The sequence below is a fragment of the Trifolium pratense genome, linkage group LG1 (assembly GCF_020283565.1).
Source record: "Trifolium pratense cultivar HEN17-A07 linkage group LG1, ARS_RC_1.1, whole genome shotgun sequence".
NCBI classification, from domain to species: Eukaryota; Viridiplantae; Streptophyta; class Magnoliopsida; order Fabales; family Fabaceae; genus Trifolium; species Trifolium pratense.
The window spans coordinates 9,642,992-9,666,396 of NC_060059.1; the positions used below are offsets into that span (position 1 = coordinate 9,642,992).

At 32.6% G+C, this 23,405-nt stretch overlaps 2 protein-coding genes and 1 non-coding gene across 3 annotated transcripts; 2 read left to right on the top strand and 1 right to left on the bottom strand.

Moving 5' to 3' along the window:
* Positions 1-654: 654 nt before the first annotated feature.
* On the top strand, positions 655-2,410 carry LOC123920237 (AP2/ERF and B3 domain-containing transcription factor RAV1-like). The gene has a single exon (XM_045972453.1). The coding sequence runs from the start codon at positions 960-962 to the stop codon at positions 2,136-2,138; it is 1,179 nt and encodes a 392-aa protein (XP_045828409.1). The 5' UTR covers positions 655-959; the 3' UTR covers positions 2,139-2,410.
* Positions 2,411-8,612: 6,202 nt separating this feature from the next.
* TRNAI-AAU lies at positions 8,613-8,686 on the top strand. Its single transcript has one exon. It is a non-coding gene; the product is annotated as a tRNA-Ile (tRNA).
* Positions 8,687-9,380: 694 nt separating this feature from the next.
* On the bottom strand, positions 9,381-11,396 carry LOC123920244 (zinc finger protein WIP6-like). The gene is made up of 3 exons (XM_045972466.1): positions 10,984-11,396; positions 10,041-10,521; positions 9,381-9,636 (listed from the first exon to the last, which is right to left on the bottom strand). The coding sequence occupies exons 1-3, from the start codon at positions 11,389-11,391 to the stop codon at positions 9,581-9,583; spliced, it is 945 nt and encodes a 314-aa protein (XP_045828422.1). The 5' UTR covers positions 11,392-11,396; the 3' UTR covers positions 9,381-9,580.
* Positions 11,397-23,405: the final 12,009 nt, after the last annotated feature.

Consider the following 23,405-nt stretch of genomic DNA (forward strand, 5'->3'; position numbering starts at 1 on the left):
AATTAGTACAAATCAACTCTTTATCAACCGAACTCATTTTACTATGTAATGTTTCATATTTTCTCGCCGCCAAAATTCAGTAATTTCAAATCTTATGTTGTTAGTTTAGCATAAAATGAACACTATCATATTCTAAAATTTTGTTGGATACTTACCGTCGTCCAATTATTTAATGTACTCAATTATTTATATTTAATAATTCATTTGGGATGTTTTAGTGGTGTTGGTTTGAGATCTTGCAGTTTGTTCATTTTAAGGTCTCAGATTTGATTCCTTTTAACGTCAATTTCGGTGGGCTAGTCCATATAGAGTAAAAAAAAGTCAAGATTTAAGGATGATGAGATTGATCCCTTGAAATTAGTGATCCTTGGGTCGGATACTGACTTTTCAAAAAAAAACTTATGGTATTTATATTTAATATTTTAAACGGATTTTAATTAAATTAATTTGACAAATGAAAATACAAGTATTTGACCCACAGCAAAGTAATATCTCATGTGATCTTATCCTTTCTCTCTTTGCCATATATGGATACTCTCACTTTCTATCTCTATGTCCAGTACCTTGAATCTTCCTCTATTTCCATCTAAGTTGACCCACTCATTGCCACATCATCCATCTATAAACTAACAATTAATGAAACAAATTTATATTTGGTTATTATCCATGATGCCTAAATCATCCCATCCTAACTCCAATTGGTTTCATATCATTTTCCATAAAATATTACTAACAAATTCACTATGACATTTTCTTCCTATATATATAACCACCCTCAAAACAAACCAACACAACAACACCAACCACCTATTCTCTCATTCTTCTTTCTCTTTGTGTAACACTTCCTCTAATCTCTTAATGCTCTTTTCTTCATTTTCTTTAAACAAACCAAAGTTAGTTATTATAACAGAAAATAAACAAATCAAAGTTAGTTACTATTCCTAACAGAATAACTGAAAATGGAATTAGCAGGTAGTTGCACAGATGAAACAACCACCACCACCATCACCACAAGCAATGACTCTCTTTCGGTATCTCTCATTCCGGCGAAACTATCACCACCGCCGACGAACGCACTAAGCCGCGTCGGCAGTGGTGCTAGTGTGGTGGTAGATCCCGAAATTTGCGGCGGATCCGGTGAAGCTGAGTCTCGTAAACTTCCTTCATCTAAGTATAAAGGCGTTGTGCCACAGCCGAACGGACGTTGGGGAGCACAGATTTACGAGAAGCATCAGCGCGTGTGGTTAGGTACGTTCAATGAAGAAGATGAAGCTGCAAGAGCTTACGATATCGCTGCTTTAAGATTTCGTGGAAAAGACGCTGTTACAAATTCTAAAACTCTCACCAGCGTAAATAACGATACCGATGAAGCTGAAGCTGAGTTTCTGAACTCGCATTCCAAATCTGAGATCGTTGATATGCTAAGAAAACATACCTACGACGATGAGCTTAAACAGAGCATGCGTGACACGTGCGGCGGAAGACAGCGTCGCAACGGAGAATTATATGGTGCAGCGTCACGTGGCGCGTGTGATGCTAAAGCGCGTGAACAGTTGTTTGAGAAAACGGTTACGCCGAGTGACGTTGGAAAATTGAATCGGTTGGTGATACCTAAACAGCACGCGGAGAAGCACTTTCCGTTAAATGCTGTCGCGGTTGCCGTCTCCGGCGAGGGAATCTCGCCGTCTGTGGCGGCGGCGAAGGGTTTACTTTTGAATTTCGAAGACGTTGGAGGGAAAGTGTGGCGGTTTCGTTACTCTTATTGGAACAGTAGCCAAAGTTACGTTTTAACCAAAGGTTGGAGCCGGTTCGTTAAAGAGAAGAATCTCCGAGCCGGTGATGCGGTTCGGTTTTTTAGATCGACCGGACCGGATAGACAGCTCTACATTGACTGTAAAGCAAGAAGCAGTAGTGTTGTCGGTGTTGGTGAAGTTGATAGTAATAAAACCGGTGGTTTGTTTATTTCGGTCCGACCGGTTGTTGAACCGGTTCAGATGGTTCGGCTTTTTGGGGTGAATCTTTTGAAACTACCTGGTTCTGATGGTACTGTTGGTGGTAGTTGCAATGGGAAGAGAAAAGAAATGGAATTTTTTGCTTTGGAATGCACCAAAAAACCAAAGATTATTGGAGCATTATAACATTATATTAAAAGTTAATTTTCTTTTTTATGTTTAAAGTTTTTTTTTATGTGAATTTTTATAATTATGTGACTGAGGGAAAGAATTAGAAAAGTTAATAGTGGTGTAGGTTGTAACTTGCAAGTTGCAAGTTGCAAGAATGCACGTTGCAAAAAGCTGAAGTGTACATTATTAGACAAAAATTTGTGATACTAGGGGCAACAATAATTGTTGTGTTTGATAACAAAGATGGTTTTTGAAAATGAAACGTAGGAAGACAACTGTTTATTCTATATTCTACTCTTGAAAATTACTTGATCAATATTAATATCAATATATAATGTACAATATTTTTGTAGTATATTAGTAATATAATATAATCTACAATTGTCATTTTAATAGTAGTATTAAAGACATATTTGATTTTTATTATAAAAAAGCACTTGTATAATTTTTTACACCAATATATACTGTACATGTAAATTTGTTTTTGGTGAAGAAACTAATATCTCGAACTTTGTAGGATTTAAATATCGATAAATTAGTTTAAGAATTTTAGTGATGCTACATATATTTATGTTTGAGATCCAATTCAGTTTTTCTTTTTGCCAAATGATCCAATTCAGTTTTAGCTTTCATCCTTAATTTAATCTGATTCGGTGTCAGTTCTACTATCCGATCGTAATTGCGAGAATCGAACCGTGAATGATCTATCCAATTTTAAAATGTGTTATTATTGTATTTTTTTGATGCAATATTATTGTATCCGATTATGTCATAGATATTAATTCATGTGGTGTACTTCCATTGAAAAAATATCATCCTAATAAATTAAAGGGTCATACGTGTCCCCGGGATACTAGTTAAGCATACTAAAAAAAGAAATAAATAAAAAATTAATGATGAGAGAGAATAACATTTTACATATTAAAACATTGAATACATAATTTACGAGATAAAATTTCCATATTTATATTCTTAACTAGTGCTAAATTAAAATATTTACTCTTTTTTGTTTTGAGGAATGAGAAAGGTGTGCCAAATATTTAGATACAATAAAAAAAGAAGACTAGTTCATTGATATAGTTGGGGAGGGAGGGGGGGTCCAGAAGGGCATGACCTAGGAAGGTGTGAACGAGTTGATTAAGAGACATTTGTCCAATAAATAAAGACCTAGTTGGCATGCAACTTGGTACTACGTACACTGTACATGGCCCGATAAGCTTCTTCTAATATTCTCAATATATTCTACAACGTAGCAGTACATTGTTTTTGGAATGGTCAAAATTCCACCAAAAAATATAATTGAACAGCTTGCATTATTCTGAACCACGTAAAAGAAATGAAAAGAGGGGCAAAACCTGCAACTCGATCAGTCTTTGGTTCAGGACAAAGTTTTTGGGAAGATCTGTTACCTCTTTAAACTGTTGTCTAACTTCTTTTCATTTTTATATCTTTTTTGATATATAATTTATATATTTTTTTTTTATAATAGAGCTGAGATCGAACTTACAATCTTTAGTATACTAAACAAATTACTTATCATTAAATCAAATCTAATGGTTTGATATTGTATAATTTATACTTATCATCATCATCGTAATGTTAACGGATGATATCAAGTGAAACTTTTCCTTCCTGTAGATAAAATATTATCGGTTTTCTTGCAATTATTATATATTGACTTTTAAAGGTGGGTGTAGTTTTTTTTCCTATCAATCAACTAAACTAAATCAATGATATACAACTGAATTGACAAGGTTGACCCAATAATTTTTATAAATAAGTGAGGCTTAAAACAAATATTACTATTGTAACAATAAAAAAAAGGGTCTTGCTAAGGGCACTCTTTAAGCATTCCATTAAAAGAAACTTTTTATTCAAAAAATTAAACACTCTAATTTTCAATGCGTTGACTTTACGCGTTTCCTCATACTCCTATACACCGTCTTCTCATAATCATATTTATAGATATACTTATAGTTATAGTAGGTTTTGCCTAACATGGAAGGCTTCACCAAGTCTTCTATGGTGTATAAGTTGCGAATATTATTATAACGAATATGAATTTTATAAAATTTATCGTTTGATTGAGAGTTTATATCATATAAATCATTCATAATTTTTTTAAAAAACATTTATAATCATTTGATATGTTATTGAGACCCATCAAGATTAACAGTATTCAATTAAAACTCATAAACTGTTAATTTTGATGGATCTCTGAGTCTGTTTGGATTGAGTTATTTTTGATCTTTATGTGAAACAACTTATGCAAATAAATTTTTATGTATTATTATAAGTTTTTCAATGTAATTTATGATAAAAATAGCTTATAAAGATACAATTTTTGTTAGTGAAAACTTATAAATTAACATACAAATTTATTTATTTTCATAAGCTCAAAAACATGCAAATCCAAACGGGTCCTCAATAACACATCAAAAATAATATGGATGATCTACATAATAATATTCACAAGTGGTGCATGTTGCATCAGTTGGGTCAGTTGTGCACATTAGAGCCCGCCATTATAGTAAGGTAAATTAAATATATACTTATAATTTTGTCTCAATTATTACTTTTCAACTAGTATTAATTTTATCTCCTATATATATGTATTTTTTTCTCCCATGTTTAATAGTAAAGATGTAACAATTAAATTTTTTTGAGAGAATTACAATATTAATGGAGATAATTCACTCCTATTATGATTGACTATCTGGTTTCAAACATATATATATATATATATATATATATATATATATATATATATATATATATATATTGAAGAGGCTAAAATATATCAATATATTGAAAAGAGGTGAGTTCTAACATGGAAGACTTGATGAAGTCTTCCATGGTGCACAAGTAGTCAAAAACATTATAACGAATACGAATTTTATAAAATTCACCGTTGGATTAAAAGTTTATATCATATAGATCATCCATAAATTTTTTTAAAGAAATTAAAAATCATTTGATATGTTATTGAGACCGATCAAGATTAACGATATTTAATAAAAATCCATAAACCGTTAATTTTGATCGGTCTCAATAACATATCAAATGATTTTTAATTTCTTTAAAAAAAATTATGGATGATCTATATGATATAAACTTTTAATCCAACGATGGATTTTGTAAAATTCGTATTCGTTACGATGTTTTTGACTACTTGTGCACCATGAAAGACTTCATCAAGTCTTTCATGTTAGCCAAAGCCTTGAAAAGGTTGAAAAGAGGGTATAGTGTACGAGGAGTACAAAAATCCCCAAGCGAATACAGAAAATTGGGCTCAAACAGAAAAAATAAACAATAAAGAAAAACAGGGCAGCCCAAACACACAGATTGAATAAACACACTCCCTAAAAAATCAGAAACCCCCTGTCTAGACACCAAAAAACGCAGACCAACAGCATAAAGTAGAAACCAGAAAAAACAAAGCTAATTAAGGCAACAAAAACAGCACGCAGACCAGCACCGGCATACAAATCACCGGTTCATTCATCCACTCATATATAAGACAATGGTGCACTTTATCTTTACTCAAAAACCACCGCCAAGACAAAACTTTAATTTCTTCTACCACAATATTAACGTCATCCGTTCGGTCATCGAAAATTCCTTCATTCCATCGGCGCCAAATACACCATAGAACAGAGTTCCAAACCAACAATAAGCCATTCCTTTGCTTTTTCCCAAAACTCAAACCTCTTAAATAGTTCATCAAAGTAAAAAGGTCCAGTGGTAAAACTAAAACCAACCGAAGCCACTTAAACACATCATATATCACACCCTCGCCGCAAAGGAGCAATGTGAAAAGAGGTGTAGAGCGTATTCAACCTCGGAGTCACATAAAACACAACTTCTAGACCTTACCGGCACCCCTCACTTGCTAACAGCACCACCCTTGCGTGACAATGTTAGGAGTCTCGCATCATGTAAATAAATGTGTTCAATGTGGTACTTTAAGTTATAAGACTTTCCCATTTATTGGAGTAGTCTTTTGGGTTGGGCTATCCACTCAAATGGGCTATCCACATTACACCATACCCTTTTATAGACTCTACAATAGTTACTTGTTAGTCAAGTCATCATAACAAATCACTCTAACTAACAAAACAAACTTGAACTTCCTAACCAACTAAACTATGTTGTTATGAATTAGTTTATTCAACAATGTGCACATTGGCTTGCTAAGTTTGGAGCTAGTTTGGCTACTGGCTCAAACAACCATTTGCAGTTCTTCTCCCTCTCAATTAGATAGCGCATTTCTAACTGATGCAGTCATGATCGAGACTTAGATTCTTGTTTCATTTTCTATTATCTGTTTTATTTCCCATTGATAAAAGAATACACTTATTTTATTCCCAAAGAGTCAACTATTTGCCTCTAACCAAGTGAAGCAAAGAATGAAAATAAAAAATACGGTGATTCGTGATAATACTACTTTTATATGCCGGATTTATGTGTGAAGAAGTGTACAATACCAGATACCATACCAGATTGACAGCAGGTATGTATTCTGTTAAATCAGAAAATCTATGTTATACTCCAGAAGCAGAATCATGCTTCCAAACAGCTTTTTCCTAGCTCAAAAAACCAGCTTTAATAACCGAGTATTAAAATCACCATAAACATATAAAATATCTATTTGAATATTGCAATCACCATAAGAGAAATCTATTTAAACACATACTTTTGGTTCAGCATATTAAAGTTATCAGAAACCTCTTTCTTCCTCTGCAAGATTCGGACTAATCTCTCGTCTTCTTTGCTTCTTTTTATCAGTGAGCCACTGAATATGAATTCCCAATACAGTAGAAGAACTCTTGTTCTTCTTGAGCTATGAGTTGTTTTTCCATATTTTTGGTTTCTGAGAGTTTTTCAATATCATCTAACCAAGTACCCCTCAAACGAAAAAAACCTTAGCTTGTACCCTCAGACTCGGTTTCTAAGAATCTAAACAAAATTCGCATGACATCAATACAGTTTTCAAAAACAAAAATGAAAAATTACCAAAGAAATTAACATAATTTCACAAGGTCATTCTTCAAATTCAAATCCAGGACATATACAATTACCTAATTTTAAAATACACAACAAAACCCATAATTCAGTTTTAACACATAATTAAACAAGTTCTAAACATAGTCAGCGATATACATACATATGCATATATAAAGAGAGAATCAGCCATTACGAGAGATAACATTAACCTGGACTGGGGAGAAAGTGATGTCGGTTTGTCCCTCTAATGTAGCCGAGAATCAGCCATTACCGTGCCCATATCCTGCATAATTCCAATACAACTTACAATGACTTCCATTATTTTATTCCTTCAAAGTTCAGGTTGTTCAGAAATTTGATGTTTAATGAGATTTTCTCATATATCCTATATCGGCCAACGCTTCATGGCAGCATAGTCTTCATTGATTATGACAGCATGTAAAATTTAAGTCTTCTTCAATAAGAACAGGTTACTTATAAACTATCCTACATTTCTTCATCCCTGACACCAAGTTATACTTGAACTAATTTGTCTGATAGAAAAGACATTATGCGATACATCGAAACAAAAATAAGAGAAATTATATTTTATTAAAAATTAGAAACTCAAATTTAATATGCAGATACTGAATATATCCTATTTGAATTTTCATTTCATTCTTACTTCAGGGAACAAAAGGAGTTTTGGTTTTCTCCCACAATTAAAAGTTCATATATAACTGAAACTGTGTTTTGGTCAATAGTGTCCAAGTTTTTCATTAGTAGATTAAATTCTGACCAAATAATAGCCCTATTTGCAAGTTGCAATGATATTTATATTAGTATGTATAGCTTACAGAAATTACTTGTAAGTGCATTTAGCCCTATTTTCATTTTCATTAGTACATTTGATCATTGGCTTTAGTAAGTGCTCCTAACTAAGCTCCAACACGTTGTTACCAATCTCGACAATTGATTTAAAATCTAACAGTTTAGATTATACAATCAATTTCACTTTGAATTAAACAGATATTAAAAAGCCTAAGATACTTACTTGTAACTCCTAAGGACACGTGTTAACAAGACTTATTTAAAAATGTTAAATGTATCTGGCATTAACCAATTTTTTTTCTCAATAACAACTTGTTGAGGCCTCATTCTTTATTGCTCATACAAACTCGGTAAAAATATGACAGTACAAACATTAATATATCAATTAATTAACTATAACTTAATTTGTTTTCATGCCAAAAGTCAAAACTTAGATATTTTAATGTATATTGTCAAAAAAAAAAAAAGGTATATGCATAGTGTAAACTCGTTGAGTGGATTAACTTATTTTGTATGGTTATTAATTAAAATATACTTTTAGTAATTATAACAAACTTTTAAAATGTGTATTTGAACAAATAAAGAAACAGTAAAGGAAAACACATGAGAAAGTTCACATGACTCTTGTGCTTACTTGTTTTATATCCTACATCAAAGATCATAAACATAATTGGCCCATTAGCTCAGTTGGTTAGAGCGTCGTGCTAATAATGCGAAGGTCGCAGGTTCGAGACCTGCATGGGCCAATTTTTTGAATTTCGGCTTTCATTTTTTGACCATTTCTGTTTTTGTATAGTTGAAATGATTATGACAAAGAGCTATTGATAATCTATTGCATAAACTAACTTAGCTCAGCTGTTCTACTCACTAATTGAGTACAATGTGATTTTTTGAGACCAACTTCTCCTTACAATTAAAACTTAATAGTCATGATCTTGGATACGCCACTGATTAGATACGAGTCATTTCAACTATATATATTGCTCGGTAATCATTTACAATTCAACGGAGACTTTCTACGTCACACTTTAGGTACCAACAGTATTATATAGGCTTGAGCTATTTTTCTGTTTGATCCACATGGTTGGTTTTCATTCAGCTTGCTTTCAATGAAATAGGAGAACTATAAAAGGCACAAAAATGCCTCGAGCAAAGAGCAATGAAACCATAAGTACAAGAGTACTATACAATTAGTACATTGTAATATTGTATGTAATGCATGAACATGAATATAAGTACAAGAGTACTATACAATTAGTACATTGTAATATTGTATGTAATGCATGAACATGAATAATTGTTTTGATTATTATCAATAATGGTTGCACCATTGGATGCATTTAAAAACCAATGGTTAAAAAAACAGTGACATATGTAAGTAATAAAGAAAAACACAGAATCTCTGACTGAAAATGTTTCATATAGGAACTGTTTGTAGTTTTTCTGAAAAGGCAAAAGAAAACCATTTGAGTGAAACACTAAAAGCAGAAGCATGCATTATAGTGGTCCATCTTTTACTCTCACTGACACTAACACTTCATCTAAGCGTTACAAACAAGTGGTGCTTCTTCAACCTCAGAATCTACACTGTGTCTGTTCTGTTCTGCAGTCACTGATTACTCTTCATCACTATACCTTTGTTACGTTACTCTCTCTTTTCCCTTTAAATCACATAATAAAGCAACATTGAACAGCCCTGAAATTGAACCATTTATTGCAACATATGAAAGAACCTTAGCTTTCATTTCACTGTTTCTTTCACAGACAAAGATAATGAATCATTCCAAGTACTACTAGATTACTACTAGTTCACAACACCAACACAAAAAAAAAAAAAAAAACTAACATGTGACATGAGTGGTAGATAGTAGATACATTTGTTAGCAGAAGTTAACCTCTTAAATGGATCGCAGCTAAGAAGCACGAACACACATCGACACTGGACACGACACAGACACCGACACGTTGACACCAGTAATCATAAGTGTCGGTGTCGTGTCGGTGTCCAACATAGACGCGTGTCCGTGCCCGTGGTTCATAGATTTCAGTTAACTAGGGATTAATCTATATATTTTTAGTTGAAAGTAAAAGCAACTTCACTGTTATTATCTTCTTCATCTTGATCTTCACTTCCACTTGCTTCTTCTTCTTTGAAATTTTCATTTGCTTTATATTCATGATCAAAGCTCAAAGATTCCAATGTATGTGGAGCGTGGCCATTACCGAAAGCACGAACATGATCTTTAAGTGATCTTTTATGTTTGAAATCAGAACCACAGATACAGAACCAAAGCTTGCCACAATTCTTCTCATGTGTTCTCCAATCACCTCTCACAGCAAATGGTTTCCTACACTTCCTGCACTCGAATGTTTTCCCTCCATGTTTCCTCTTGAAGTGTGTTTGAAGTGTCCTGAAATCTTTCAATGGTCTTGATCTTGGATAGTTTATGTTGTTTTTGCATCCCTCAGCACAACAATAGCAGGGTAGTTTCAACATTGATGAAGATGATGATGTTGGTTTTGAGCCTTTTAGAGATTCAGGTCCTTTTCTATATTGTGATCCATGTCCCCACATATGCATCTTCCATAAACACATGCAACAATTAATATTTTAATTAGATAAATTTATATCATAAATTAAGGGGAAAAAACTTGAGAGCTTGAAACGGAGAAAAACTCCTTAGAATTCATATTGATTTATAAAAACAGCAAATAAATACATGAGATGTTCTGCATATATAGAGCTCGTAGAGAATCAACAAACTAACTAGTAACTACTACTAACAAACTTTTATATTTCTATTAAATAAGGTGCACCAAAAAAACTACACTATACTCCCTCCGGTCTCATACATAAACAAAGGTTCATTTTTCAGGTTTATTGAAGACTACTCTATACTCCCACCAGTCTCATATATAAGTAAAGGTTAATTTTTCAGGTTCATTGAAACTGAAAAAATGAATCTTTGCTTATATATGACACCAGAGGAAGTATATGTTGAGACATATAATTTAAATAAAAGATTGAAATGAATGAATGAACCTGCATGTTGTTGAAACGGTTGAAGGTTTTGTTGCAGACAGAGCAGGAGAATTGGGTGGGACCAATAAGGATTTGGGAAGGAGAAGGGATCCAGTATTGAGGAATGGGATTGTGAGGTGGTTCGGAAGTGGAAGTTGGATTAAGGGAAATGTGGAGGAGAGGGGAAGAAAGTGCTACATTTACAGCAAAAGTATGATCATGAAGAGGAGAGATAGTATTTTGTTGAAGGGGAGGAGGGATAGTAGTGGTGGATGATGAGAGTTTGGGAGGAGCTGGTGGTATTTGTTGGTGGCCAGGAGGGGCAAGAGAAAGGAAAATGGAATCTTCATCTTCTAAACTGCTGCAGGAGATACTCTCACTAGTACTCACACAAGATAATGAGTAGTACTGATGATGATGAGTTTGCATGGTGATGCAGCATGCAGTTGATGGGATAGGATCAATGGATGGTGTGTAGATAGATAAAAAGGCAGGAGGATTGGTTAAGGAGAGGGCTTTTTCGGTTTTTGTTTTGATATGCGGTGAAACTCGCACACATTAAATGTTAAAAACCGGATATTGTAATTTAAATTTACGCACCAGAATACTCCTTCCGTAATATTTTATAAGTAAATTTCATCTTAAAATGGTTCGGTAATTTAGAGTTCAACTATGAAGTAAGTAAAATCTGACTAATAATTATTCTCGTTAAGAATCGAATTTGAATTCTCTGGAACAATTCGTCCTAAAAAAAGATCATTTAACCACTTGAGCTCTATATCTTAGTTATCATACATATGCGTCTTTGATGACTATAGTGTCAATTAGTGTCTATTAATGATAATAAAATTAGATGATAAAGCTCACAAATAAATCTATCTATAATGTTATACACACAAAGAGATGTGACATAAATGTGCATTGATCTCCAACCCAAAATTGAAAGTGTGAAGGTCCAATTTCTTTCCATTTGAGACAGAGAAAACACACAAAAATGTATATAGTAAGTGGAAAGTGAAGAAGAGAGAGTGATAGTGTGAAGAGAGTAAGTAGACATGGAGAACTGTAAATGGGAAGGCGTGTGTCCCTATTGCCCAAGTGATTGCGATAGTCACAGACACACAGTGTGATTGTGATGCAAAAGGTATTGCATCTAATGAAAGCTCCAGTGTAAGTAATTCACGACTTTAACTTTACCTATGGATTATATAATTAATGTTTCTCATTCTTTGTGCTTACATCTCATTTATTTATACCTGCTGCTTTAAGCGAAATTCAAACTCGATATCTTGAAATTACAATATTAAGCTCTTATTATTAAGTCATTGTATTCTCTTGACAATTTTTTCGACACTACTTACTAACTAGGGAGAATTTAGTCAAACCTACTCAAATGAGGATTTTTTGGTGTTGAACCCGACCCGAGTCAAAATGCGTGTGGTGTTCGGCGGAGTTGGAAAGCGAGGTGCATCTATTTGGGTCATGCCCCTTTGTGTATTCTTTGTGGTATAAGATTTTCAATTGGTTTGATTTGCGTTCCATGGTACCTATAGATAATGACCCTCTCATGTTGCTGCAAATGTTTTGCATTGAAAATGGTCATGGTAAAAAAAACATCTCAAGGGCCTTTTATCAGGTACTCGGTAGTATGGTCGATTTAGAGAGCTAAAAATAATTCTATTTTCAACTCAAAAGTGACGCCGGTTGATGACATTTTTGGCTATCATCAAAGTGGTTAATAGGGGAGGGGGGGTTTGGATCTTGTATTGATTGTTAGAAGGATGTTTCACTTTAGGAATTTTGGTGCTCTTTCTTAGGTGTTTTCTTGGGTTAACTATTCCTTGTACTTAATCTCGTTTTGTGAGTATAGTAATGCCACATTCATTGGCTTATATATGCAACTATTCACAACCTCACAAAATATGCATTATTCTAACCTCGACTTCAACCTCAAGTTTATACTGACTGGGCGTCAGAGTGTTTTCCATAGGTAACCCCCTTTATGCTCGGATTCTGACTTCCGGTTTAGAACATTTCTTTCATTGGTCCACCAAATAAGTTCTCTACCATCACTTCTATCTCTTGAGATAAAACTTGAATTTTGTTACCAACAGTACATTATTTGTACTTTTTAACCTTTATATATAATTATTTTTTGTATGGTTAAAAAAACTATGAAGTTAACACCTCAAATGTATATGCTATGAAATTAACATGCATTATTAAAAATCTACAATCAAAGTGGAAACTTTTGCATAAGTATCATGATTATTAGTAGTATATAATTGGCGAAAATTCTGAATGTCGGGAGAAAAAGTGTGAAAAATATGTGACGATTCTTGTGTTGTGTTGTGTTGTGTCACACGTGAAGTGTGTTAGCACTTTTAACCTTGGGCAAAAAAGAGAAAATGAAGACAGCATTAATGGGCTCAAGTATAAGGGCTAGATGTTAATGGTAGGCCATATACTCTTATGTTTGATTGGACATAGCCCTAATAAAAACCTTTTATTGACTGTTCCACCCATCCCATCAACTACTATGTATCTTTGCTCACATTCAGATGATCCATTGATTGGGACGCTAAAAAGGTCAGGTAAATATTCCAATTTGAGTTTACCATGTTTTTTTTCTTCCGCGAGTACAGGTATCTATCGCTTTGGATTTTCGTAAGAGCGTCACGCGGTTGTAGTTCTCAATTGTTCGATTTAAATAGAAGGTTGAAATCGTTTTACTATACAAGTGATTTAAATTATTAGAATTTGAGATGCTTATACTCAACCATAAAAGCTAATTTGAGAGTTGAGGTTTGCACTACACATATAAAGACCATCTCTGCCATATCTCTAGTCAATGTGAGACTTCTAACACACCCCCTCCCCTCACGTCCAGAATTGAACAAGCTGGAACGTGGAATCAACAACAACGGGTGGCCCAAATATGGGAGGTCTCCACAACAAACAACAAATGGATCTAGGATAGGCTCTGATACCATATTAGAATTTGAGAGGCCTATACTCAACCGCAAAAGCTAGCTTGAGAGTTGAGGTTTGCACTACACTTATAAAGGCTATATATGTCATATCTCTAGCCAATGTGGGACTTCTAACATAGATGATCCGATCTGAAATCAACGACCCAAATTTATTACCGCGTGGAAGTGTGTGAATGTTGACAGCATGAGACTCTGGTCCGGCTAAAATTTTGGTGAAACAAAAGAAAAGTGCAAAACAAATAAAAGTTTCAACCACTTGTTATACCTATTATATTATAATTAGAAAGTTAATAAACAAAAGAGTTAAATAAATAAATGTTCTTGTAGTTTTTCAGAATTTTATTTTTGATCCTTAAAGATTTTTTCGGCACTTTTTTGTGTTGAAGTATTTTCTGTCATGATTTTTTGTCCTTACTTTTCTCGCTACAAGGATGAAAATCAAAACTCGCTATAAAAATAGGGACTGAAAAGATATTTAACACATAAAATAATGTATATGATTCTAAAATCTGCATGAGTCCAAACATAATTGTAAATATTGCACTTTGCTTTAGATATGCATTTTATCACTTTTCTCCATATACTTTAATTATGTACCCTTGTCGTGGCTTAATATGAGAATATTAAAATATCCTATCCTATTATCCTATATGATAAAAAAGCTTAATGGCTCATGAGCTTAGGTAAGGAAACAGATCAACAACTTTTTGAAGGTAGACAAGAAGATAGCTGAATGATAGCTCAATTGCAAACTCATTTTACCTAAAATTAAATGACTTAAAGATCATTCCAAAACTAGACAAGAGATAATGCATAAATATATATAGAGTCTTTGGATTCGATCTAATTAACACATGACATGGATTGAATGACATGGGCCAAACATGTACATAATAAAGTGAATCCTGTAGCTCGTGCACGAGTTATGTATTAGTGGGACTTGAATGTGGGAAAGACAATGGTAAATTTTCCATTTTTTTGTTCTTGTACGAGAAAGGAAATTCACTTGGACAAACCTAACAGTAGTAGTATATCAAACTTTCATAGCTCCTCATCATTCATATGTCACTTTCTCATTTCACTCTTCATGTTGTTGATACTCTCCATCCCTTGTATTTTTCTCTCATTTCACTCTTTATGTTCTATGAAACTCATACACCAAATATGATTCTCATAAATCGATCGAGAGCAAATATAGTAATAATTTGAAAATTAATTGATTGGATGTAATCACGTGTTGTTAGTGTCGGTGTTTTGTCGATATTAGACACATAATATGTGTTGGACACAAGACATGTATTCAATTCAATCAGAAGTGTTGGTATTTTACAATATATGATATGTGAATTTCTTTTTTTCTGAAGACTAGCTTGTTTTTTTACGGACTCTCAACTCAAGAAGATGAACATCACTGACTGATAAAAGTAGTTCCATTACGGCAATGTCTCCTCCTCACAAGCCCGGTTTTGAGCCAGGGCAAGCAGGGCCCGAGTCCAGGACCTCCAAAAAATTGGGGCCTCAATTTTTTTTGGCCTATCATGCTAAAACTGGTTAAGTATTTGTGCTGAGATTTCATTTACAAGAGATGATGGCAGCTCAGTTGCTGCACGCATCTTTGTTGATTTTTCGAAACAGGATGGAGTGGGTTAAATTATCGGTTGTGCCATTTTTTTGTTTGTCTTATTTCAATAGATCATGTTTCAACAAATGACAATCAATACCACCCATAAAACTTATAAATAAAACTGAAAATTTATTTCCTTTTACAAAATGATGATTTTTTCTGTAAATAAAATTATTTTATAACTCATAAATAACTTTACTACTTTATTTATATAAAAAAACTACATTTATTATTTCTTTGAAAATAAAGAATTAATTTATAAAATTAAATTGTAATTTTATATAATTTTTATAAGAAAACACTATCAATTTTTTTAGATCATCAAAACACTATCAATTTTATTATTTATTTTATTTGTCATGTACATGTTAATTTTATTTATTAATTATCTCTTAATTTTTTATTTATCGTTTCAATTTCAATGTTGCGGAATATGACATTTCTTTTAGGGATAGGATCAATTGACTTAAGGTGTCAAAATTAGTTTGACATCAAATCATATCCATTGATTTGATTTAATCTAATGACTAACATTTAATGGGTTAAACACTCACATGAGCATATTGTATTGTATCCAGTTTTCTCCTAATCAGCAACACCTCTTCTTTTCACTCCTTGTTGCTTGCAGAAAACTAAACCCAAAACAAGTTTTTTCTTCCCTATGGCATTATCATATAAGAATAATGCTAGCAACACACTCTTTAACAAACACACTCCAACACACTCTCTTTTATTGGTTGAAATTCACATGGGTCTCATAAAAAAATGTGGACCCATATAACTTTTATGGGACCCATATAAATTTTAACCAATAAAAGAGAGTGTGTTAGAGTGTGTTTGTTATTGGAGTGTGTTGCTAGCACTCCTCTATCATATAATTCCTATCCTATACCATATTAGTATTTTTATTTCATTATCAGGGGTCCATTTTTTTAAAATGATGTTTTTTTTAAAAAAAAATACATTTTTTATTAGTGGTCCATTTTTATTATTTACCTTGAACCTCCAAAATCTCAGAGCCGACCCTGCCTCCTCATATATGTACAAAATTTCAACCGTTATTTGTTGATCACTAGTTTTCGTCCGTCATGAGGCACACATGGATTATTCCCCTTCCAAGTAAATTTTTGCTAAACACATGAGTTAGAACATGAGTTAGAAATCAACTTCTAATAACCACCTGCTTTAAGAGAATGAAACTAATAGTATTAGCATTACTGTGAAAAATGAGAGGAAAAAATATTAACGGTAGAAGTCATGATTTTATGTGTTCCCTTAAAACTTTGGAGGTCAAAAAAAGTGTAAAAACAAAATAATCTCTTTTTTTTTTTTTTTTGGTAAGGAAAATAATTTCTTTATTGATACTATACAAAACGATATAGAAAATGTGAAAATGTATTTTTGCAAAAAGAATTATATTTGAGATGGAGGTAGTAATAGATAGGCAGAAGAACCTCTCGTAAAAAAAACAAAGATGTGTGGAACCTATTTGAATTTTTTTCGTTGAGAGGTGATTTTTTAGGTGAATTCCGGTACACATATTATGTTGATATGTATCGGTACACAACTTAGGTGGATGATTGTGATTGGTTCACAAATATTATTTAATATAGAAAAATTAATAAATATTATTTTTAAACCAATCAGTATCATCTACCTCAACAAATGTACCGGTACATATCCACATAATTAATCAATCTTATTAAATTTTTTTTTGTCAAGTAGCCTAATGACTAAAAAATCCACCTTAAAGGTGAATAAGTGGAATGTCCCAAATTTGAACTCGAACTCCTGCACATATAGTGTGGTGTCTCTACCAACTGAGGGACCGAACTTATTAATATATTTAATACTTATTTTTGTGTTGTTTCATCTTGTAGAAAAGAATTAGACTACAAATATTTTAGTAGCCTTAATTTTTAAAGGCTCGTTTCAAATTTCCTCGCTTCTAAATTGGTTGGACCGGCACTTATTTGAATGATATTTTGGGACAAAATAAGAGGATTTTTTTTGCCATCCTACCTGCTTCTCGCGCGTCCTACGCATTTTTATTTTTATTCTTTCGATACTTAAGTAGTGGATATTATAAAAATGAAATTATTTTAAAAAAAATTTTCCGCTACTTAAGTAGCGGACGTTATATAAAAATAAATCTGATAATGTATTTTTGGGATATATCTGCTACTTAAGTATTTTTGTAAATTCATAAAGCGCACGAGAAATTGTGTAGGGCGGCGAAAAAGAGAATCTCCAAAATAAAGCTTTTATTACTGCTTACAAATTGAGTTGCTAGCTTTAGTAATTCGTAGGTACCGCGGAAATGGGCTTTATTTGAGCCCGTGATAGTTGGTTTGTATTATTGTTTTGTTTCATACACTTTTCTTTTTTCTTTGGTCCAAATATCATGATTCCTTCTTCTCGCGCCTCCTGTGTCTCGCACGCGCTCCTCGGTTTTCCAACACTACCTCTCTCATAATGTAGGATGTGAGTGTTTAAATAGCAAAAATTGAGAAAACAAGTTTGCAACTAAAATGCGAACCTTATAAAATCAAATTATTTTTTCGCCCCCTATTTTATAAGGTTCACATTCTATGATGCTAACTATTTTTTTCCTAGATTTGGTGTCGTCTGAGTTCGCTACTTAAATAACGAGGGAGATATTTTTGAAATTTTCAGAGGCGAACGAGAACTTTTAGGGGGCGCGAGAATAAAATCTCAAATATCATACCCTTCGTTACTTGATATTTTAAAACATATTTTTTAATATAATTAATCAAAGGAGGGTGGAAGAAGGCGTCTTTTTGGTGGAGAAATTTATCGAAGAAGGGTGAAATTTATTGTACATTGTTTAATGCCTTGAAAACAACTTTGAAAACCAAGTTTGAACAAATAGAGCACAGACCTGCCATATCAGACTTAAAGCCAAACCCATAATACCTTTCTTTAATCCTAAGGTCCTTTAAAAGCTACCGTATGTACCACTCTACCTATACATACATAGTTAGACACCTCCCTGCATCACTCTCACTCTCTTCTTTTCAATCTCACTCTCCTCTCTCTTTTTTCTTTCTCTATCCATTTCTCTATCTATTTCATATCTCACAAACAAGTATGAGTCTTAAAACTAAGAAATTTGAATCATCTTCTTCTTCTTCATCTGTTGGCAAAAAGAGAGCACTTCTGATCTATACATGGGATGATTGTTTAGAAGTTGAAGATAGAAAAATTTAATTTTCCTCAAGAAAATATAGATAGGCAGTCAGATCTTAGGATATTTGACAACGAAGGTCCAGGTTTAATTGCTGCCATCGATTATCAAGTCTTGGAAGGTAATATTTTAAATTTTAATGTTTGTTGTTAATGAATAATATTTTTTTCTAAACAATTTTATTAATTTATTTTATTTGTTATGTGTAGTTAATGATCTCATAGTACATGTGAAAGAGTTGCCTAAAGATACAAAGTTTCTATTTATCATAGATGCTTGTTTTGGAGCCAATTTCATGAAGTTGTTTAGTGAAAATGTTGTTATGATGTTTTCTTCAAAAGAAACAGAAGAATCCAAGGGTAACATTTGGTATGGTTCGCATTCTACCAATGCTTTTTTGCACTGTGTTGTGAGAGATTCCGAGACAACATTACAAAGTTATTAGAGCTTATTAAGATTAAATTAAGAAATTTGGGTATTGATCAAACACCGCGTGGGTTATGTAACAATGAGTAAGAAATTTTGGTTTTCCGGCCAATTTTTGGGGTTTTCCGCCGATTTTAGGGTTTATAATTGATTTTTGGATTTTTTGCCGATTTTAGGTTTTTCTGCCGTTTTTTCGGGTTGCCGGCCGATTTTAGATTTTACAGTCGATTTTTTGGATTTTTGCCGATTTTAGGTTTTTCTGCCAATATTTCGGGTTGCCGGCCGATTTTAGGTTTTATAGTCGATTTTTTGGATTTTGGCCGATTTTAGGTTTTCGGCCGATTTTTTGGGTTTTCGGTCGATTTTTTGTTTTTCGGCCGATTTTTTGGGTTTTCAACAGATTTTAGGGTTTATAGTCAATTTTTGGAATTTTGGCCGATTTTAGGGTTTATAGTAGATTTTTTGGATTTTGGCCGATTTTAGGTTTTCGGCCGATTTTTTGGGTTTTCGGCCGATTTTAGGTTTTTGCTGCCGCTTTTTTGGATTTTCGGCCGATTTAGCGTTTACCTTCGAATTTAGGTTTCTCGGCTAATTTTAGGTTTATGGTCGATTTTATTAAAATAAATAAAATTAAATGAAGGAAATTCAATGACATTATTCAAACAAAGAATTTTACAATTAATGGAATTTCAACACTTTATCCAAACACTGGAATTTGAAAATCAAGGGAATTCAATTGAATCAATTGAATTGCCTAGTATTTAAAATTCCTTGAATTTCTAGAATCCCTCATCCAAACACACTCTTATTGTACATTGTTTAATGCCTTGAAAACAACTTTGAAAACCAAGTTTGAACAAATAGAGCACAGACCTGCCATATCAGACTTAAACCTAAACCCATAATACCTTTCTTTAATCCTAAGGTCCTTTAAAAGCTAGCGTATGTACCACTCTACCTATACATACATAGTTAGACACCTCCCTGCATCACTCTCACTCTCTTCTTTTCAATCTCACTCTCCTCTCTCTTTTTCTTTCTCTATCCCTTTCTCTATCTATTTCATATCTCACAAACAAGTATGAGTCTTAAAACTAAGAAATTTGAATCATCTTCTTCTTCTTCATCTGTTGGCAAAAAGAGAGCACTTCTGATCTATACATGGGATGATTGTTTAGAAGTTGAAGATAGAAAAATTTAATTTTCCTCAAGAAAATATAGATAGGCAGTTAGATCTTAGGATATTTGACAACGAAGGTCCAAGTTTAATTGCTGCCGTCGATTATCAAGTCTTGTAAGGTAATATTTTAAATTTTAATGTTTGTTGTTAATGAATAATATTTTTTTCTAAACAATTTTATTAATTTATTTTATTTGTAATGTGTAGTTAATGATCTCATAGTACACGTGAAAGAGTTGCCCAAAGATACAAAGTTTCTATTTATCATAGATGCTTGTTTTGGAGCCAATTTCATGAAGTTGTTTAGTGAAAATGTTGTTATGATGCTTTCTTCAAAAGAAACAGAAGAATCCAAGGGTAGCATTTGGTATGGTTCGCATTCTACCAATGCTTTTTTGCACTGTGCTGTGAGAGATTCCGAGACAACATTACAAAGTTATTAGAGCTTATTAAGATTAAATTAAGAAATTTGGGTATTGATCAAACACCGCGTGAGTTATGTAACAATGAGTAAGAAATTTTGGTTTTTCGGCCAATTTTTGGGGTTTTCCGCCGATTTTAGGGTTTATAATTGTTTTTTGGATTTTTTGCCGATTTTAGGTTTTTCTGCCAATTTTTCGGGTTGCCGGCCGATTTTAGGTTTTACAGTCGATTTTTTGGATTTTTGCCGATTTTAGGTTTTTCTGCCAATTTTTCGGGTTGCCGGCCGATTTTAGGTTTTATAGTCGATTTTTTGGATTTTGGCCGATTTTAGGTTTTCGGCCGATTTTTTGGGTTTTCGGTCAATTTTTTGTTTTTCTGCCGATTTTTTGGGTTTTCAGCCGATTTTAGGGTTTATAGTCAATTTTTGGAATTTTGACCGATTTTAGGGTTTATAGTCGATTTTTTGGATTTTGGCCGATTTTACGTTTTCGGACATTTTTTGGGTTTTCGGTCGATTTTTGGTTTTTCGGCCGATTTTTTGGTTTTTCAGCCGATTTTAGGGTTTATTGTCGATTTTTGGAATTGTGGCCGATTTTAGGTTTTTCTGCCGATTTTAGGGTTTATAGTCGATTTTTGGGCTTTTGACCGATTTTAGGTTTTTTCTGCCGATTTTTTGGGTTTTCGGCCGATTTAGCGTTTATCTTCGATTTTAGGTTTTTCGGCTAATTTTAGGTTTTACGATTAATTAGTAATTTTTAAAAGTTTATAGAGAAGAAGGAATTTCAAATTCTTTGGTTTTAGGTGTCATTTTGAAATTCTATAAATTTAACTTGAACAAAATACTTCATAAATTTCCATCATTTTGAAAATTCTTCAAATTTTCATCCAAACAATGAAATTCACCTCAAATCATTTGAATTCTTTCAAAATATTATTTTTCCTCAAAAAATTCCCCCATTCAAACACACTCTTAGAGATAATGTTAGTTTGGGTGTTTGAATGTGGTTTGAAGAGAATATTAGAAGGGATGTGGGAAACGGAAAAAATATGTTGTTTTCGAATGATAGGTGGTTAGGGGGTGTTACTTTTAGTGATAGATTTGCTAGAATTTTTTATTTGGTGTTACATAAAAATATTAATCTAGCTAAGATGTATATCGACACGGGTGGGGGAAATAGGAGGGGCGGAGGTGACGAAGACAGTTATTTGCATGAGAGGAAAATACACATCAATAGTGTAAAATATTTGTTACTGACATTTAACAATAATCATATATTTCTTCAAGTCTTCTTATTTTGTATTGACATATATATATATATATATATCCGTGAAATTCAATTAGTAGAAGAGTTTATGATAAATGTTACCGTAAACTTAACTCAATTAATAAAATTATCACATTTTATAATATAGAAGCAATAATTCAAACTCCAAAAATATATTACTTATTCATTTTAGAAAATGAAATTATAATTCATACTACTTTCACAAAACAAAAAATAGTTGTCATAGATTATTAGAAGCATGGAGTTTGAAGTTGGCCATTAGAGAGCACGAAAAGGCAAAATATGATCCATTCAACATTATTATTATTATTATTACGCGGCACAAGACTCGCGTGTATTGTTTGACATCTTGTCATTTAGATTCGGATTGGTATTCCCTTTCCTTTTCCTTGGGATTGATTGGGACTTCACAAGTATCTTCCAATGCATATCCCCAATATACTTCATCATATTCATGCCAACTTATAAACAAAAATCATCCAATAAAAATTGTTGTATTTGTAGTCATATTTTTGTTTATTGGTTGATGTATTTGTAGGTAAGTAGGTATCACAATAAAATCTATATATGTGGGTATAACTTGAACTCTTTCTGTTTCAATTGAGAAAATTTAAATGGATTGGATTTAGATTTTGGGTTTTTATTTAAAAAGATTGAGAAAAGACCGGTAATGAGGACAATGATATTTAACCCGAATTCATCTTCAAACATGTCTACTTAATATTAACATTATTTTTATGTCTCTTAAATTAGCAATTCTTTGGTGGTTTGGTGATTGTGATGTGTGCACTAGGTGGTTTGGTGATTGTGTATTGTGTATTAGGTGGTGTCCGTTTTTTAGCTTTGTCATTGGTGTTCCGTTTATATACGGCGCCTTTATTTTTTAATTTTGTTTATCCCGACCTCTGTTCGTCTTGTGCAGAGACCGATTATTATGAATAATATTTTGCGTTAAAAAAATACATCATTTATAACTTATAGTCATTTGTCCTCGTGAGTATAACTCTGTTGATAGAAATATTACATATAATATACAATAATTAAAATTTGAACTCTGATAATCACACTTATTCAATTTAAAAAAGTAAAATTCTAAATGTTTATTACTTAAAAAAAAATTATTTATAACTTTTGACTAAAAAAGTCACGTGACGAATGTCACTATAATGTCATTATAGATAGCAAAAAAAAGATAAAATTTACTTTGTGTTAACCCTTCATATTTTAGGGCGATGATGAACCATACTAGTTTGATCTAAAAAAATTAAAACCTAGCCAAATTATTTAAGAGACTAAAATTTGT